Consider the following 15,705-nt stretch of genomic DNA (forward strand, 5'->3'; position numbering starts at 1 on the left):
CTGTCAACTGTTCATAATGATTATACATAATACATATGATACTATGAATAGGACAAACGGCTTTGTAATAATTATAATAAATAATAATTACAACAATGAATAATCACAACAAAGCCATTTGCCCTTATCATGCATTATGATAATATAAGATAAAATAAATGTTGTTTTGTCAGAGTCAATAATTTATTCGTTAAAAGAAAGTAATACATTTTCTACGAATGTTTTATCTTATCAATGTTATTTGTTTCCCTTGAAATGGTTTCGTTGTGAGGCAAGCTTCAAAGGTGGACCCGATTTTAATGAAACCTCTTCGGCAGAACAATTCTCATATTTCCCCCCAAAATAATTGACCTTTTGACTATTCACAACAGTTCTGCTCTTTTAATAGCTGATTTGGTTTTTCAAAATACTAAGAGCTAAAAATCGTTGGAATGCCTATGTGTAAAATCAGCCAGTAATGGGCTGAATGTGGAGAATACGAATACACTAGTCAAATATACAGCCTCAAATACACTCAATGCATTTAACCAGGTAATTAAAACCAGACTTTTAATTATTTGAAAACACTTTGAAATATAGATGTAGTCGATTCTATACACATTATATGAAAATATTCAAATATGAGGAAAATAAGGTAGGCCCTACATTGTTCGAGAGAGAACAGAATCAACTGGGAGTAACCTCCCCTAAAACGGAGGCAAATGTGTGTCCGTCTGTCAACTACAAAAATAACTTGGCCCATTAATTTTACAATGACAAACAAGCTATAAAAAGAAATGTGTATTGTATGCATTGCATTTCTTATGCATCTATAGTCGACATTTCATATTACTCAAGCCTCCATTTGTAAATGTTTATGTATTTCAAGTGTAAGATAATTATAATGTAACTTTGGTCATGTGCTTTTTCTTTTTAGGCTACTGTAAGCATGTCGTTTAAATCGCCTGGATTGCCAATGCGCTCGGCGACCTGATTGGAGAAAGTCTGTCATATGACACCAATGTTTGCTGATGACGTTGGTTTCTAGGTTTGTTCCCGGTTTTGGACGGAAAGAAAGCCTGCGGGACAGGTAATACAACGGTCCGTTTCAGCTATTTATGTCGATATAATTTAAAATGAGCTGTAGTAAGCTGTGTAATTCAAACATGATAATCGGTAATTATGTCTGATTGATCAAAGTGAACCGTTTTCCTGTTCCGTTTATGGGTACTGCATGTTGACGACCTGTACTGTACAGCCAGGAAGCTCTTTTGACAAGCTAGCTAGCTTGGAACACGTTAGCATAACACAACACAGTTAGCTAGGCCATAGAGTTAATTCTGATTAGGCCTTTCAAATTTTTTCCAAGTTTCCATTACTATACGATGATGTTGCTTTTCGAAAATACACCCTCATAATATGTGAAATACAAACCAAATTACAGTAGATTGCAAGTTAACTTAAATAGATAGGTAACTAAAATGGACTAGCTTAGTTGGCTAGCTAGCTAACGTTACTGCTGTCCTTTGTGGTTAACTCTATTTACCATATATGCAAGTCACGTTGTCGGTCGATTTCACGAGTCATACACAATAATGATACATATACAGCAATTCATGCTGGTACATTGATAACTCTAATTTAAACTCAGAAACCCAAGCGAAAAGAATATACATTTATTTGTCTGGATTATTTGGTGCGGTTCTTGCTGATACGGCATTTAGTAATAAATACATTTGTCTTTACCTTCATCTCATTTTGGTGTTTCTATGTGGACCATGAGTTTTTCTTACATAGCTATGAATCATATTTTAGTAATTTTGCTGACCTTTGCTAACATTTATAGACTGTAAAGTGTAAAGCAGGCCTCCAGTTTATGGTTTCAGGCAATGTTTCTTGTGGCATAAAGAACATGTGTGAACAAGCTTGAAGTGACAGCACCCACTCCTTCCAGAAAGTAGTTAATTTTTGACAGCAGGTCTACTTTGACAACAGCTATTTTCACCTTCATCAGTTTGTCACTGTGTGTTTCAGTGTTCATTATTTTTCTCTCTCACTCTCTCTAGTTATGGGTCAGGAAGCTGGCAAGCCAGCCTGGCCCAAACCGGCTGGTGGGTATCAAACAATCACCGGACGGAGGTACGGCAGGAGGCATGCTTACGTTAGCTTCCGCCCAACATCTGCCAAACACAGGAACCCAGCCAGCGTGGAGGATGTGCCAGATACGGAAATGGATGGTGTCAACAGAGCACATTCCATACGTATGTTCAGGGCAATACATCTATAACCTAAGTCTGTATGTTAAGTCCCATTTGCATTTCATTAATTAGCTCAGGGACAAGCTGAAGGCTTTATGAATTTAAAAAAACAAACATGTATTGCCTTTCAGGCGAGGCTATATGGCTGTCTTTCAGAATGTGAATAATGATATCAAGGCAAATAGTGAGAATCAGCTTGCTAGTTTTGCACCCCACAGCATAGGGGGAGGTGTGGATCAATGTGCACTGTGACATGGAATGCAGTGAGAGCAGCTAAGCCCATTAACTCCTTATTCGTCTCCGTAAATGATGGCCGGTGCTGCTGCATGCACACAGCTCTGCTCATTTAGCTCTGCTCTTTCTCTCTTCATGTCTTTCAATGAGAGTACTTGTGCTTTTACAAGTCACTCTAGATGCTTTGATAGTGCTTCTCTAAATGCCTCTATCCTCTTTTAGCTTCAAAAGGGAACATCTCCTCGATGCTTCACGCAATCTTTCCCGTGTCATCGAATTCGGTTCACCCAGGGGGGAAAGCCAAATCTGGCAAAGATCCTGCCCACAAGAAACAACCTACTTCTAGGAAGTCATCTGAAGCCCACACGATCCATTACAAGAAGCTAAAGAGTGACCAGCCTTTATCCTGTGACCGGGACCAAAATGGTTGTAAGAAAAGTGCAGAAGCCAGTGCATGGCCCATCCCAGAGGACAACGACAGCAACCCTTCGAATTCTAGTGTACTAAGTTTTGTAAATATTGATGCTTACGAGCCAGACAGCAGTGGAGGCGAGGAGGAGGGGCAGGGCTCCGATCCGTCTCACGGTCTCCAGAAAAGACTGGATGACATGATCTTCGAGCTGGGCAAAGAATTTGACTATCTCAGTGGTTTGCACTCGTATTTGTACACAAAATCCTGCGACGGGACAGACTGTTCCCACAGAGACACTCAATCAGTGAAAGATTCCCGAACAGAACTTCGATCCGGCGCTTGTGCCGAGGAACCCCCCGCTGATGGTAATACGCATGAACCCAATGGAACGGATCACCCAGAAAACGTCCCCAAGGATCAGGGCACGACAGAGGACCTAGTTGCCGAGGGTTCTCCCGTCACCCCCAAAGGTGTCGCTGGACTGGGGAACGATGACCAAAGAGGGACCCAGTCAGAGATGGTGGTCAGGCCCAAAATCCGCAAGCAGACGAGCGAAACGCACCTGGAGAAGAGGAAGAGCGATGAGGAGGGGGAGCGTTGTGGCTCAGCCAAACAGGCCAGCCAGACCAAGTGCCTGTCTGCACCACCGTTCTTTTTGACGCAGACCGAGAGGCCCAGCCAGGACTTCCTCTTTGACTTTCCCCAGACTGATCTGAACGGCTTTAGGCCTGCAGAGAGGAGGTTTGAATGTGGAGAGTCCCGTGGAAAAGTTGTTTCTGATTATGAAGTGGACATCTGGGAAGATCTGGAGGACTTCAATGAGACGTGTGCTCCTTTCATGAAGGCTGAGGAAAGGTATTATAGTATAACTTCTCATTTTTACCTTTTTATTGCTCTCCGATATCAGTAAAACCCCTTAAAGGGCTTAATGCACAGCAGTAAAAGCAAGTTGTAGCTAGTCATCAGGTGTGTGTGTGTGTGTGTTTTCAGCATTCGGAGTATAGTTGTGTGCATTTGGAATTATTCGTAAGGCATTATCTGGTTCTCAGATGATCCATGACTGTGCCAACTCATAATCCCATTGTTAAGCCTTTCTTTAAAAGTGTGAATGCGAAACTCCCCGGCGGTCAGCTGAGGATTGAACAAGTGTAGGTTGCCAGCGAAGCTCCGGCGTTCACGGCTAAGATCTCTGTGTTAAGCAGATTAGGTGGGCCGGTGACTAGGTGAACTCACGTGTGTGTGTGTGTGTGTGTGTGTGTGTGCGCGCGTGCGCATCTCTGCAGCTCGGAGTGCAGTGAGGGAGAGTGGTCGGCCTCGTGGACGTCAGACTCCGGCTTGGAAAAGGAGCGCCGCTCCAGCCAGGAGAGCTGGGAGACACTGCCCGCCTTGGATGAGCTGCACAGCAATGGCAGCAGTCTGGACGACATCCCAGAGTTCACCCTCCCCCCTGAGTAACAACCATAAATCCAGTCATTTACACTCCTAACAGTTGCAGGATAAACATATTGGGCTATACAATTCCCTCCTGATTAATACAAAACAGTATATTTAAAGTATGTACATTATTTTTGATGCCATTTGTGAGGTAAAAACGTGCCATGTCCATCAGGGAAATCTATGCATTGAAGTCCCTCCCTGTTTCAGTCTGATTCTTTCCATTTGTTCCCCAGGGGACACAATCATAATGGACGTGTGTGATACTAACCTAACTCTATTGGGACAAAAATGACCACAATCTGGTTTCTCTCTCTCCTGTCCCCATTTTGAAAAGAGCAGATTTGGGGGTTTAGGTGTTTTAGGGCAAAAATTACAATTGGGGTTAGGGTTGGAATTGGGGTTAGGCATTACTAAGTAAGGATAGCCAACTTCGGTGTCCCCATTTAAGTAGCTAAGTAAATGTGCGTGTGTGTGTGCGTGCAGGGAGCCTACCCCCCTGGAGGAGGGGGAGATTCCATGGTTGATGTACAACGAAGAGACTGGCAGCAGCAGCGACGAAGACCCAGATGGCATGAGTCACTTTGTCCACCCGGGCCTCTTCATCCTCGATGGCAACAACAACCTGGAGGATGACTCCAGCATGAGTGAAGACTTGGACGCTGAGTGGAGGTCAGGGAAATGTCTTTTTCACTTTTCTACTCCAAACCGCTCAACATCTCCCTAATGACATGGGTTTTGGTCACATTAGGTTGCTTGACGACTTCGGGGAGGGCTTTGGGATGACCCAGGCCATGTCGTATGTAGATCCTCAGCTCCTCACATACATGGCTCTTGAAGAACGCCTAGCGCAGGCTATGGAGGTAAGTCCAAAAGCCAGGTTCTGACCCGGACACCAGACTAATAGAACTGAAGTGCAGACGAATGAGGGTGTTTTTCAGTGTGCGTTTCAGGATGGTGCCGTCTTATGACCGTTGCCATGTTGTACATTGCAGAGGCAAATCTCGGATCTGAATCAGGGTTTCTGATCATTTCTTTGGGTGCCAGACAACTTGAAGATTTAAATTGACCAGATATTGGAGACTTAACAGGCCCATACACATTGGGTGTGTAATACATTAGGGTGTCCACCCACGTTGCACAGAATGACAAATCTCATTTAGATTATGGTCATTCATCTTAACAGAACACGCAACTACTGTAATGAAGCAGCCCATAAAGCAGAATTTCCCAAAATGCAATTGGCAGGGAAAGTCCAATCTAAGTGGCACACCTGATACTAGTGGTCCCATATGTGACAGAAATGCGCAGGAATCGAAAGAGGCAAAAACTACGACGGGTTGCTAATATGACTAGAATTATCTATGCATTAGGCTTCTGAATGAGGAAAAAAAGTTAATATGAAAGCCAATAGAACAGGAGAGAATTGCTGGGGGTTTCAATGTCTTACCAAAGTATAAAATAATTGAGTCCAATTATTGGGCTTAAAGGAACAATATGCACGATCAGAGTGACTGACATTCTTCATTTAAACATTCGCCACAGTCCATCTATTAGTTTGCATTGGCTGCATCTCCTCATGCTGGCTTTAGACACTCTCAGTACTATCCTTCTCTCCCTGAACCAGCCTGGACTAGCTAGAACAGTGTTTTTCAACCCTGCCCTGCATGTTTTAGATGTCTCTCTGCCCACCTGATGTAGCTCATCAAGGACTTGATAACGAGCTGATCATTTGAATCAGGTGTGACAGAGCAGGGAGGGAGCTAAAACCTCCAGGAGCAGGGATGGAAAAACACTGAGCTAGTACTCTACCGTTCGGTTAGGGAAGACCAGGAAGAAAGAGACTAGTCGTGTTATTGTTTAGAGCAGAGCTGCTCAGTCCGGGTCCTGGAGATTTTCTCTCCAACCCCAGTTGTGACTGACCTGACTGAGCTTTTCATCCTGCTCATCATTAGAATCCGGTGGGCCAAATTAGGGTTGGAGAGAAGGTAGAGGGTGGTAGCTCTCTGGGAACAGGATTGAGCACAGCGCTGGTTTAGAGGCAGGATTCTACTCAATGCTCCTTTTTAATAGTTTTTGGGTTCATATTTTGGTTAGGCAACTTCAAATCAATGTGAGGCACTCTTAATATTAAGGTGTCCCTGACTTGTGGGTCGGGTTAAATCTGACCTGCTCTGACTCCCACTCAACACTTTTATAGCTCTTCACTGGGGGGGAATTACAAAAATGATGGGTCTTTCCCAATCCATAAAAAAAGGCAAAAAGAATATGTTAAGGTGTTAAACAGTTAGGAATTTATTTTTTAAAAAGGTATACCGCCTCCAGCTCACAAAGTGGTAATAGACATGCTGTTGTCTTGTCATTTCTTGCCGAATCGGAGGTGCCCTTTCAATTACACTCTTTTACACCTGGTCGCATTTCAAAATTGTCATGCAGTGTTTCCGAGCAGCTTGGTTTGAGTAGCTTTTGCTCTGGTGATTTGCCGCTCAAACTGGGTTTTGTTTGCGCTGCTGTTTGTGTGCTAAATATAATACACGATGAGTAAAAACGCGTGCTTCAATTTGTACGGCAACAGTTTCATTTACTGGCTTGTCATTTATTTTGGGATAACTCTCTAATTGTATCCCTGTTGGGGAACTAAATACACTGTCGTTCCATTGCTACGACCATGTAAATCCACTGGGACTTTGGCACCCCCTTCTTTTGTTTGATTGACAGGCGGCTCTGGCCCACCTGGAGTCTCTGGCCATCGACGTGGAGCAGGCCCACCCCCCAGCCACGGAGCAGGTCATCGAGGGCTTGCCTCAGATCACCATACCACAGGACCACAGTGGTACGTTCACTGAGCTATGGGACTGCATTTTTAACCAGACCGGCCCAACTTGCCGCTTCCAAGTCAGTTGGCTGTGTTCATGTGTGCAGTGGCTAGCATTGTATTTGCAACAATGCAGACTTGCGCATTCTGGGGTTAAATGTAAAGGATTCCATTTCCTGGGCCTCTGGGGGTTTTCAGTGGAGAGTAGGATTAGTCCTGTAGTCTCTACACCTATTGTAATAACCCTAGCTAATACCATTACATTTGAAAACCTCCCCTCATTCAGTCTTGGGGTCAGATTTACTTTGAGCCAACCAACACAAGCAAGCTTCTCATTTGAAAACTTGGATTACTGTGTTTTTAAAGTCTCTACCCCAGAATCGATCATAAGAACGAGAAGCTTCCACGGCCTTAATTTATCAACACATCGATGCCTTCCATATGGAAATAACCCACTGCTGTTGTTACCTCTCTGGTGTTTGCTTTCAAGAAAAGCGATGCGGGTGTCACGAAAATAAATAATTTGAGGCACGGCAAGCAATGCATAATATGAATGATGGCCGCGTGATGTAAATGTGTGCGAGAGGGAGCAGAGAACATTCTTATGCAGCGGCGCCACGTCAGGTTTATGACACGCTGCACGTCCTCGGGAATAAATCAAGTCCCACAGGCACCGAGGCAAGATGGCCGTCATTCGTCATGCCGCGTGTCGGAGCGAGGGGCTCCAAGTGTGTGTGCGTGGATCGAGGGATCAGTTCCTGGTGGATTGCGTGGCACCGTGAATACAGAAGAGCGCACAACGTGGCGCAACCTAGTGATAGATGGCATGGTTCTGCTCTCTAATACTTATCGTCAGGAATTCCCGGGCACCACTTGGCGTCTCTTTTTAGCCTCTTGTTCCCCCTCGCCTCATCGCCCCTCTCTCCGTATCCCTCAATCTGTGTCTGTTCTGCCGCCCCGCTCCGTCTCTCTCCAGGGCAGGAGCAGTGCTGTGCCATCTGCTGCTGTGAGTACGTCAAAGATGAGATTGCCACCCAGCTGCCATGCCACCACATGTTCCACAAGATCTGCGTGACTCTCTGGCTCCAGAAGGTAAGTGTGTTGATGGAGCTCATTTGAGGATGCCGCGTGTGCTTGGGAATAACTTGGTCGGTCTGTTCCAAACTGTTTACTTGCGCTTCTTGTACTCGACCGCGGTGGTGAAATCTGCGGCCTTTCTTCTAGGATTTACCAAATTACACTTGATTGCCCCTAGGGGCCACTAGGATAATCAACTGAAATCCATCGTGCCCTAGTAAGTTTTGATTTAGTGGGCAGAAATCTTTTTTTAATTTTTATTAATCCACACAGCTTAATAAACATGGATGAATTGGCTCAAAGAATGGTGCTGTAGTGTTTGTGGGGGACAGTGTGTTTATTTGTTTAGATTTAAGTGACAGGCTGAGTCCTTATCTTGGCGCCTGGCCAGTGTCAGAATGTTGAGTGACACCATTGTTCACACTGATTTTCTGATATCCTCTCTCTAGTCGGGCACGTGCCCTGTCTGTCGTCACGTGCTGTCCCCCGCTGTCGCCGACACGCCTGCCCCCACCTCGTTCGTGTCAGATCAGGACATCCCACCGTCCAATTACAGCGCAGCCGGAACACGGTGAATCCACAGCCACAAAACGTTGGGGGGCGGGGAAGAGGCCTCCATCTCTTCAATGAAAACAGTTCTTGCTTTTTCTGTCTCTGCAAATGTATAGCTCTGTATGAATGAAATTGTTGAGTTTAGTTCTGCACAAGTGCACAAGTTCTATGTCCAAGAGTGACAGTTCAGGCTTATTTTCTGAGAAAATATTATATGTATAATCTCAAATCTTTGTTACGAATGTATGTTTTAATGAAGTATATAAACTAAGTTAACTACCATTTGTTTTCGCCTGAAATGCGTTTCAGATTTTACATGCACAAATTGTTTTCAAACAGATGAAAGCACTGCTTATGTACCTTACATTGTACTAATTTCTTAATCATTTGTTTTCCCGTGTTCAATAAAGGCTGTAGTGTGCGGTAAGGTTTTGTCTTGGGACTTTTCTATCAAAATCAATGAAAGGCACTGACTTAGTTTGTTTACATGATCTGTAAAAGCCATTCAGATAAAACTGTATGGAGATCTGGTTCTGCAATACCACCTCTCCCACAATCTTGTTACCTGTTGAATGGAAAGAGGATCATCAAATGTGTAGTTAATATTAATCATTAATATGCAACTTCCCACACAGAAATAAAACCAAGGTTTTCAATTCAAAGAGCCAAAAAAGATTTTATTGCAAGTACATTATACAGGAGGCATGAATAACAGAACCCACTAGCCATGAGGGATTTGAACATTCAGGTGATGAAAGCTATGTCTAACAAGGGGGATTACAATTCCTTTAGGTGTGCATTTAACACATTTTATAAAACACTAGGTTATTTCCTATTCTGAATGAAATGGACTAAAGGTTTGAATCATCCAGTGCATTGTCCAGGTTAACCTTTAGATATGGTCTTTAATTGTAGGATAGTATGCTGGGCTGAACACAACAGTACAATTGTACCTCGTATCTGACTATCTTTTGAACATGGCCGAAAGTGCAATCAAAATATAGAAGGCAGGGCTGCGCAACCCTTTTCCTGCAGAGCTACCGTGTTTTAGGTTCACCCTGCAACCCTAATTTAGCAAACCCGATTCTCATAATTAGCTTGATTAAAAATAGCTGAATCAGGTTCATCACAAGTGAGGTCAGAGAGAAACCTACAGGACAGTAGATCTCCAGGAACAGGTTTAGGCAGCCCTGATATAAGGTCTCTTTTGTGGCAATAAATATCCCAGCTCTTTAAATTACAGTCTGACACACACAATCAAATAACAATATACTGTAGGAAAAGAACAAGTTCACAATGCAGATACTCTGGAGTGCTGTAAAGTTGGCCTTGGAGTAGATATCGGAACGATAATACAGCACAAGACATTCACATTGAATTGTGATGCTAAAATAGTTGCTCACTCGAAAACAATGACAAGATGAAAGACAATTTCATTAAACACAAGTGTATTAATGCGGTGTCTCATGTAATGGCCAGTAGCACAGAACTGAACTACTCATGGGGAAATCTTAACCTGGTCACTTTGTATGAGAAAGAAAAAGTTTAATCATAAAACAAATTCTATATATAAAAAACAAATACTGGCAAATATCTTACTAGAAACTGATACAAAAAAACAAATAAAAATGCTAAGGATACTATTTTTAGTGTCTCAAATAAATAAAAGGATTACTAAAAAGGTATATGCCTTTCAAATGTTTAAACATATCTTATTTGTGCTCATCAATAAGTAATTAAGATGTAAGCACCCTTCTATTCAATCTACACCTTTTTATTACAAAAACAATGTTATTAAAATATAATTACAAATGAATGGCTTGTTCAAAATGAAAACTAACTGGGATGTTTGGAATTAAAGAATCTGTAGGTAAACTGACAGAAGAAATTGTTGAAAAATAAACTCTGGTTTATAAACCAGAGATTACCTCTAAAATGACACCCAGTTTGCCATATTGAGGACTATATGGGCAATAGGATGTCATTGAAAACAGAACAAATGAGGCCATGGCAGTTTGATAATTGGATACAGGAAAGGTGAGCAGGAGAAATTGTACACACAGGATAGGAGAAAGACCTTTCCAAAAATCTTTTATACATATACTGAAAATGTACAAACTCATGCAGATACAGATACAAAACCGATAAAGTTTGCTATTGAATACATGATTGGAAGAAACACTTCCAACCGAGATACACAGATAGAAAGTGACATACGTTTGCATGACATACTTGACATAGCATTTTATCAAATTAGTATTGGAAAACATGAACGTAAAAAAGGTTATAGCATCTACAAGTATTTACAAAATACAGAATGAGGAATGTTTGATTGTAATGTTTGAAAGACAAGAAATACATCACTTGATAGGAGAAAAACTGATAGAAGTATGCAATGTGTTAATTCACAGAGAAACGCTTTTGAAGACACGCCTTGACTGTCAGCACAAAAGGCAAAAAAGGAGCTTGGCTATATAGAAAAACATGCCGTTCTAAGACAGATAAATGACAGGATACAGAATTGGCTGTAATAGCTAATACACTATAAAGGCCAGTAACATTTCCTGGTCAGGAACTGTTCACAACAGTTAGGACCCAGAGATTAACTCTTGTTAAAAACCCCTGGCCCAAAGTTCTTTTCTCCATAAAAACACTATTCATCACTGGGTATGTCAATCAAGAACATAGAATTGCATTTTTCACCAAAATGGTTAGTTTAATGCAAGAAATACCACTAAATTATGTATACATAAAAACTGGAGTTCCTTAAAACTGTCAAAGATAGGTATCAGCAGACTTTTGGAGGGGGGTGGGGGCAAAAAAATACTATATTCACATTTTATGTCAAACACTAAAGTTATGGTACATTCTTACTTTCAAAATTATATAAAATTATTCAGCTTTTGACAGACAAAATATGGAAAGAGGCAGCAATCTGGAAAAAACAAAATGTATAAAATATTTTAAATAGTTCAAAGTAAAACATAATTAACAACGTAATTCAAATACTCACTTTCTTAGAGTGTAAAAACAAAACCAAGGGCTTGAAAATCAATTTGTAATTATGGCCATATTGCAATATTTCTAAATTATAATGCAGGGGTATTCAACTCTTACCCTGCGATGGCTGAAACCTGCTGGTTTTCTGTTCTACATTCTCATTATTTGGACCCACCTGGTGTCCCAGGTCTAAATAAGTCCAGTAACAGAGGGCTACAATGAAGGAAGAGTGGGCCTGAGTTGAATCCCCTTGGTATAAAGCCTGAATCATTAGGAAAATGGTATAACAAATTGCACTTATTCTTTTTTGTTCAACTTAAAAGGTCTCTTAGATTGACTGGTGTGAGTGAAGAGAATACTACAAGAATCTTTGGACAGAAATGAGTGTCCGATCTCAAATCATATTGTCATATTGTCGCAAAAGGAAGAAGAGAAAATACTTCTAGCTAAAATGTCAAATAGTCAAGCTTGAAAGAAGCGTTAGCATTAAATATATATTGTATCATCCTTCAGTAGGAACTGCTGGTAAAGAGAGAAAAACGATTCTCAAACAGTCTGTCTCAGAAGACATAATTAGCTAGGGAGTGCATCTACCCATTTGGAAGGTTGTATGGTTACACAGCACCAGAAATATAGTTACTTTCAAGTTCTCATGAACCGTGTTAGCTAAACCGACCAAACTCCGAGGACCATAGACATTTTATTTTGGCTATGCTGTGAAGAGGTACGTGGAACTTAAACAAAATGGAAATGCCATCAAGTGCTTTGGAGAAGCACTCCTTCATTAACTCCCATTAAAAGCCTAAATGGAAGCTATTGTTTATATTTATATGTAAAACTATCTTGAGAGACAAATTAAATATCAAGTCTAATGCATGTCCATGCCGTTTTCTATGATTAACCGCATTCCATTTAGAAACAACAGACTACCACCAATTTATATATGCTAGATTCTACCAGCTTATATTAATGGGAATTAACGTTCAGCAGTATAGTGACCAGCAGTCACTACTTCTAAACCTGAAACGAACCACTTCAAAACGCTACGCAGTGAAAGCAGCCAGATACATGAAAATCAGACTGGAGTAATTTGTCCTGTTAGCATACATGAACCCTACTAGATTAGAATTAATATTCATGTTGAGGTCAGATTTGTTGAATGTGCACCAACTGAGACCTTTATTTTCTATCCCCCATGCTGTGTGTTCCATTTACCTCTATTGTGTCCTTAGTAAAATACCACAACTCATGTGGGCGATGGAGCTCGACCAGCTTAATGTATTGTATACCAGATCTCACCATGTCTGCACGGTTTTGTTTTAGAATACCTGACGTTTCGCATAGGTTTAGCGAGAACTGGGAGAAAGCAAGAGAAAAAGAAAACTAGTTCAAAAAAAATACTGTCATTCTTTTAACAATGATCTACGCTAAGCAGAAACCTCTCTTCTTGATAATGGCTCAAAACAGTTCCAAATAACACAGTGATTTTGTGACAAAGTATACAACGTACGTACAATCCCAAGTAGCATCAAGGCCGTAACGTTCTGTGGGGTTTCCTGGCGGCTGCTACGGCGGTGACCCCATGGATGGTATATCTGGTTCCCCTTCTCCTACCTTGGCGCTATTTTTTCTTGACGGCGGCCAGTTCTTTCTGAAGATCGGCAAACTTTGGCCGGTTTTCTGGCTTGTACTCCCAGCACTTCTGCATGACTTTGTAGACCTCCTCCGGGCACTTTTGTGGACAGGACATTCTGTAGCCTAGGATCGGGGGGGAGGGGGAGCGTATTTGTACACAAACACACAGCCAGAAAGTGAATTTCCAAAGATGGATTGGGGCAGGATAATCGGGTATGAGATTGGAGAACAAATGACCAACAAATGCAGTTCCTCACAGCTGCTAGTACTGCCGTTTTTCAAGTAATTGGCAAAATACAAAGTAAGAAAACCCACAGGTGACTTGTTCAAACCGCAATTCATCACATTTATGTTGGTGCAGCCTTTTGAGCTCTGAATCCTTACATTGTTCATTTACTCTTAAAAGGGTGTTACCAATCAGAAATACTCCATGATAAATTACCATATGTTGGATGTCATTAGCAAATCCCCTGAAACAGACAAATCCTTAAGGTATAATCTGTTGAATTATAGTGTCAAGAGATAAAACAATCCAACCACTGGTCTGATAAAGTTTTGTAATGAGATGTGGTTGACACAACCTTACCTTTTTCCACCTGCTCTCTGGCCTGCTGGTTGGTCATCCCAGGGTAAGGACACACTCCCAGACTGAACGTCTCCCACAGGAGAATGCCATAGCTCCACACATCACTCTCTGAGCTGTATCTCCCTGGAATAACGAGAAGACAACACCGTCTCAGCAATCAGAGACTCTGAAATGCTAAAGAAGCTGTGTCATCCAGAAAAAATATTAAATAAAGCCACCCACAGCTATAATAATACACTCCTAAAGGATTTTGCTGGTAATTTCTCTTTTATACACAGACCAAAATCCTATTTAGTCTCATCAATGTTTTTAGTCAGATTTTTTGTATTTTGCCTGAAAGGGGTAAGAAAACAAGAAACCAGGCAAGCCTAGTTCTACTGGCCCGCAATACAAAGTGTTGATCGTTGTTGCCCTCCCGAGATTCGAACCCAAGTCGCCTACGTAAAAAGATATATCTTTAACCACTACGCCACAGAGCTCTACATTTGCTAGGTGTTGGTATAGCCTCTTGACATTATATTATTTTTTCATGCATTAACATCACGCTAAGTTTGAATATTTCGTGAGACACCATTAACCAGTGTTAAACTGAGCAACGTTTCTTAAGTTGACCTCCATCACAAATAGCATCTATGAACTGTATGACTTTTGCCACTGGCCGTTTTAAAAGCTTATTAGCCAGTAATATGTCTCTAGACACCATTAAGCATTGTGTTCAACTGATTAATGTTTCTAATAAAGTTTACCTCCACCACAAATAGCATCTATGAACTGTATGGATTTTGCCACTGGCCGTTTTAACAGCTTATTAGCCATTCGTGAATGACATTGATGCAATAACTACTGTATCAATATAGATGAAGATAATACTTTTTCGTCAAGTGAAAAAAAGAGAGAATCATGTAGTCAGCAAAGTGTTTGTCTATCCTGAACAAATCATACAATCCACCAGAACTGTTTTATTCTAGGCTTCCTATTACGTAGCTACTTGAGATTGTAGCTAGCGAAGCTTTTGTCTGTCCTGAACAAATCCTGAGGCATAATGTGTTTTGACTGTGAAGGGAATCAAACGCGAGACTTGTTGCTCCGTAGCCCACGTCTCTAACCATTATGCTATTTAACTAGTTAGTCAGTAACTCAGTCAGTCACTCACTCAGTAAGAGACATTCGTTGTTCTAGGCCGTCTCTGCTTACGTGGCCCGCAAAAACATGGAGAATGAAAAGCAACCAAAAGAAATAGTCATGATTCCTGCATTTTCGTTTCCATTTTCCAGGTTCTCTCGTTTTTTCCCGGACCGCGTCACCGGTGCCGGCCTAGAAGAGCTAATGTCTCTTATGCCGCACTGGTGCTTTACCCCGGTACCAGGGCTACAACAGTGATTAATGCTAATTTTGGCTCCAAACTTTCCTGTTTCCACTACACATTTGGTACCAAGGACTTGAGGGGCTCAGGTGGGGAGGGAGGAGTAAGCTATGAAGGCCAGCCTGAGTGAGTGCCTTTTGTTCAGGATAGACTAGAATGTTGCGCTATATTGTGATGGATTAACTGCACCGGCACCGAACATATTGCTATTGATTTCGATTTACATAGTGTAGTTCAAATGGTGTAATGGTTAGCTATTCAACTGTCTATTTGTTTTCTAAAGACACAAACCACCCATGGAGTGATTATATAGTCACTCTTTTCATTATATGTACTGTATAGCTATTAACTAGTCATCTA

General features: G+C 41.6%; 2 protein-coding genes across 4 annotated transcripts in view; one reads left to right on the top strand and one right to left on the bottom strand.

The window, feature by feature from the left end:
* Positions 1–968: 968 nt before the first annotated feature.
* On the top strand, positions 969–9,188 carry pja2 (praja ring finger ubiquitin ligase 2). 2 transcript variants are annotated; one of them, XM_010900333.3, is made up of 9 exons: positions 969–1,069; positions 2,046–2,240; positions 2,694–3,738; positions 4,167–4,334; positions 4,804–4,989; positions 5,069–5,180; positions 7,036–7,150; positions 8,109–8,224; positions 8,659–9,188. In XM_010900333.3, the coding sequence occupies exons 2-9, from the start codon at positions 2,048–2,050 to the stop codon at positions 8,782–8,784; spliced, it is 2,061 nt and encodes a 686-aa protein (XP_010898635.1). In that variant the 5' UTR covers positions 969–1,069; positions 2,046–2,047; the 3' UTR covers positions 8,785–9,188. The 2 variants fall into 2 exon arrangements, with proteins under 2 accessions (XP_010898635.1, XP_010898636.1); XM_010900334.3 differs by having other exon boundaries at positions 989–1,080.
* A 229-nt stretch (positions 9,189–9,417) lies between these two features.
* The window catches only part of fer (fer (fps/fes related) tyrosine kinase), a 36,910-nt gene continuing 30,622 nt past the window's right edge, over positions 9,418–15,705 (bottom strand). For both annotated transcript variants that reach the window (XM_010900336.4, XM_010900335.4), the window contains exons 18-19: positions 13,983–14,105; positions 9,418–13,519 (exon numbers count right to left, since the gene is read on the bottom strand). In XM_010900336.4, the coding sequence (XP_010898638.1) occupies positions 13,383–13,519; positions 13,983–14,105 (260 nt within the window). In that variant the 3' untranslated portion in view covers positions 9,418–13,382. The remainder of the gene's footprint in view (positions 13,520–13,982; positions 14,106–15,705) is intronic.

Source organism: Esox lucius, chromosome 14 (genome assembly GCF_011004845.1).
Source record: "Esox lucius isolate fEsoLuc1 chromosome 14, fEsoLuc1.pri, whole genome shotgun sequence".
Lineage (NCBI taxonomy): Eukaryota > Metazoa > Chordata > Actinopteri > Esociformes > Esocidae > Esox > Esox lucius.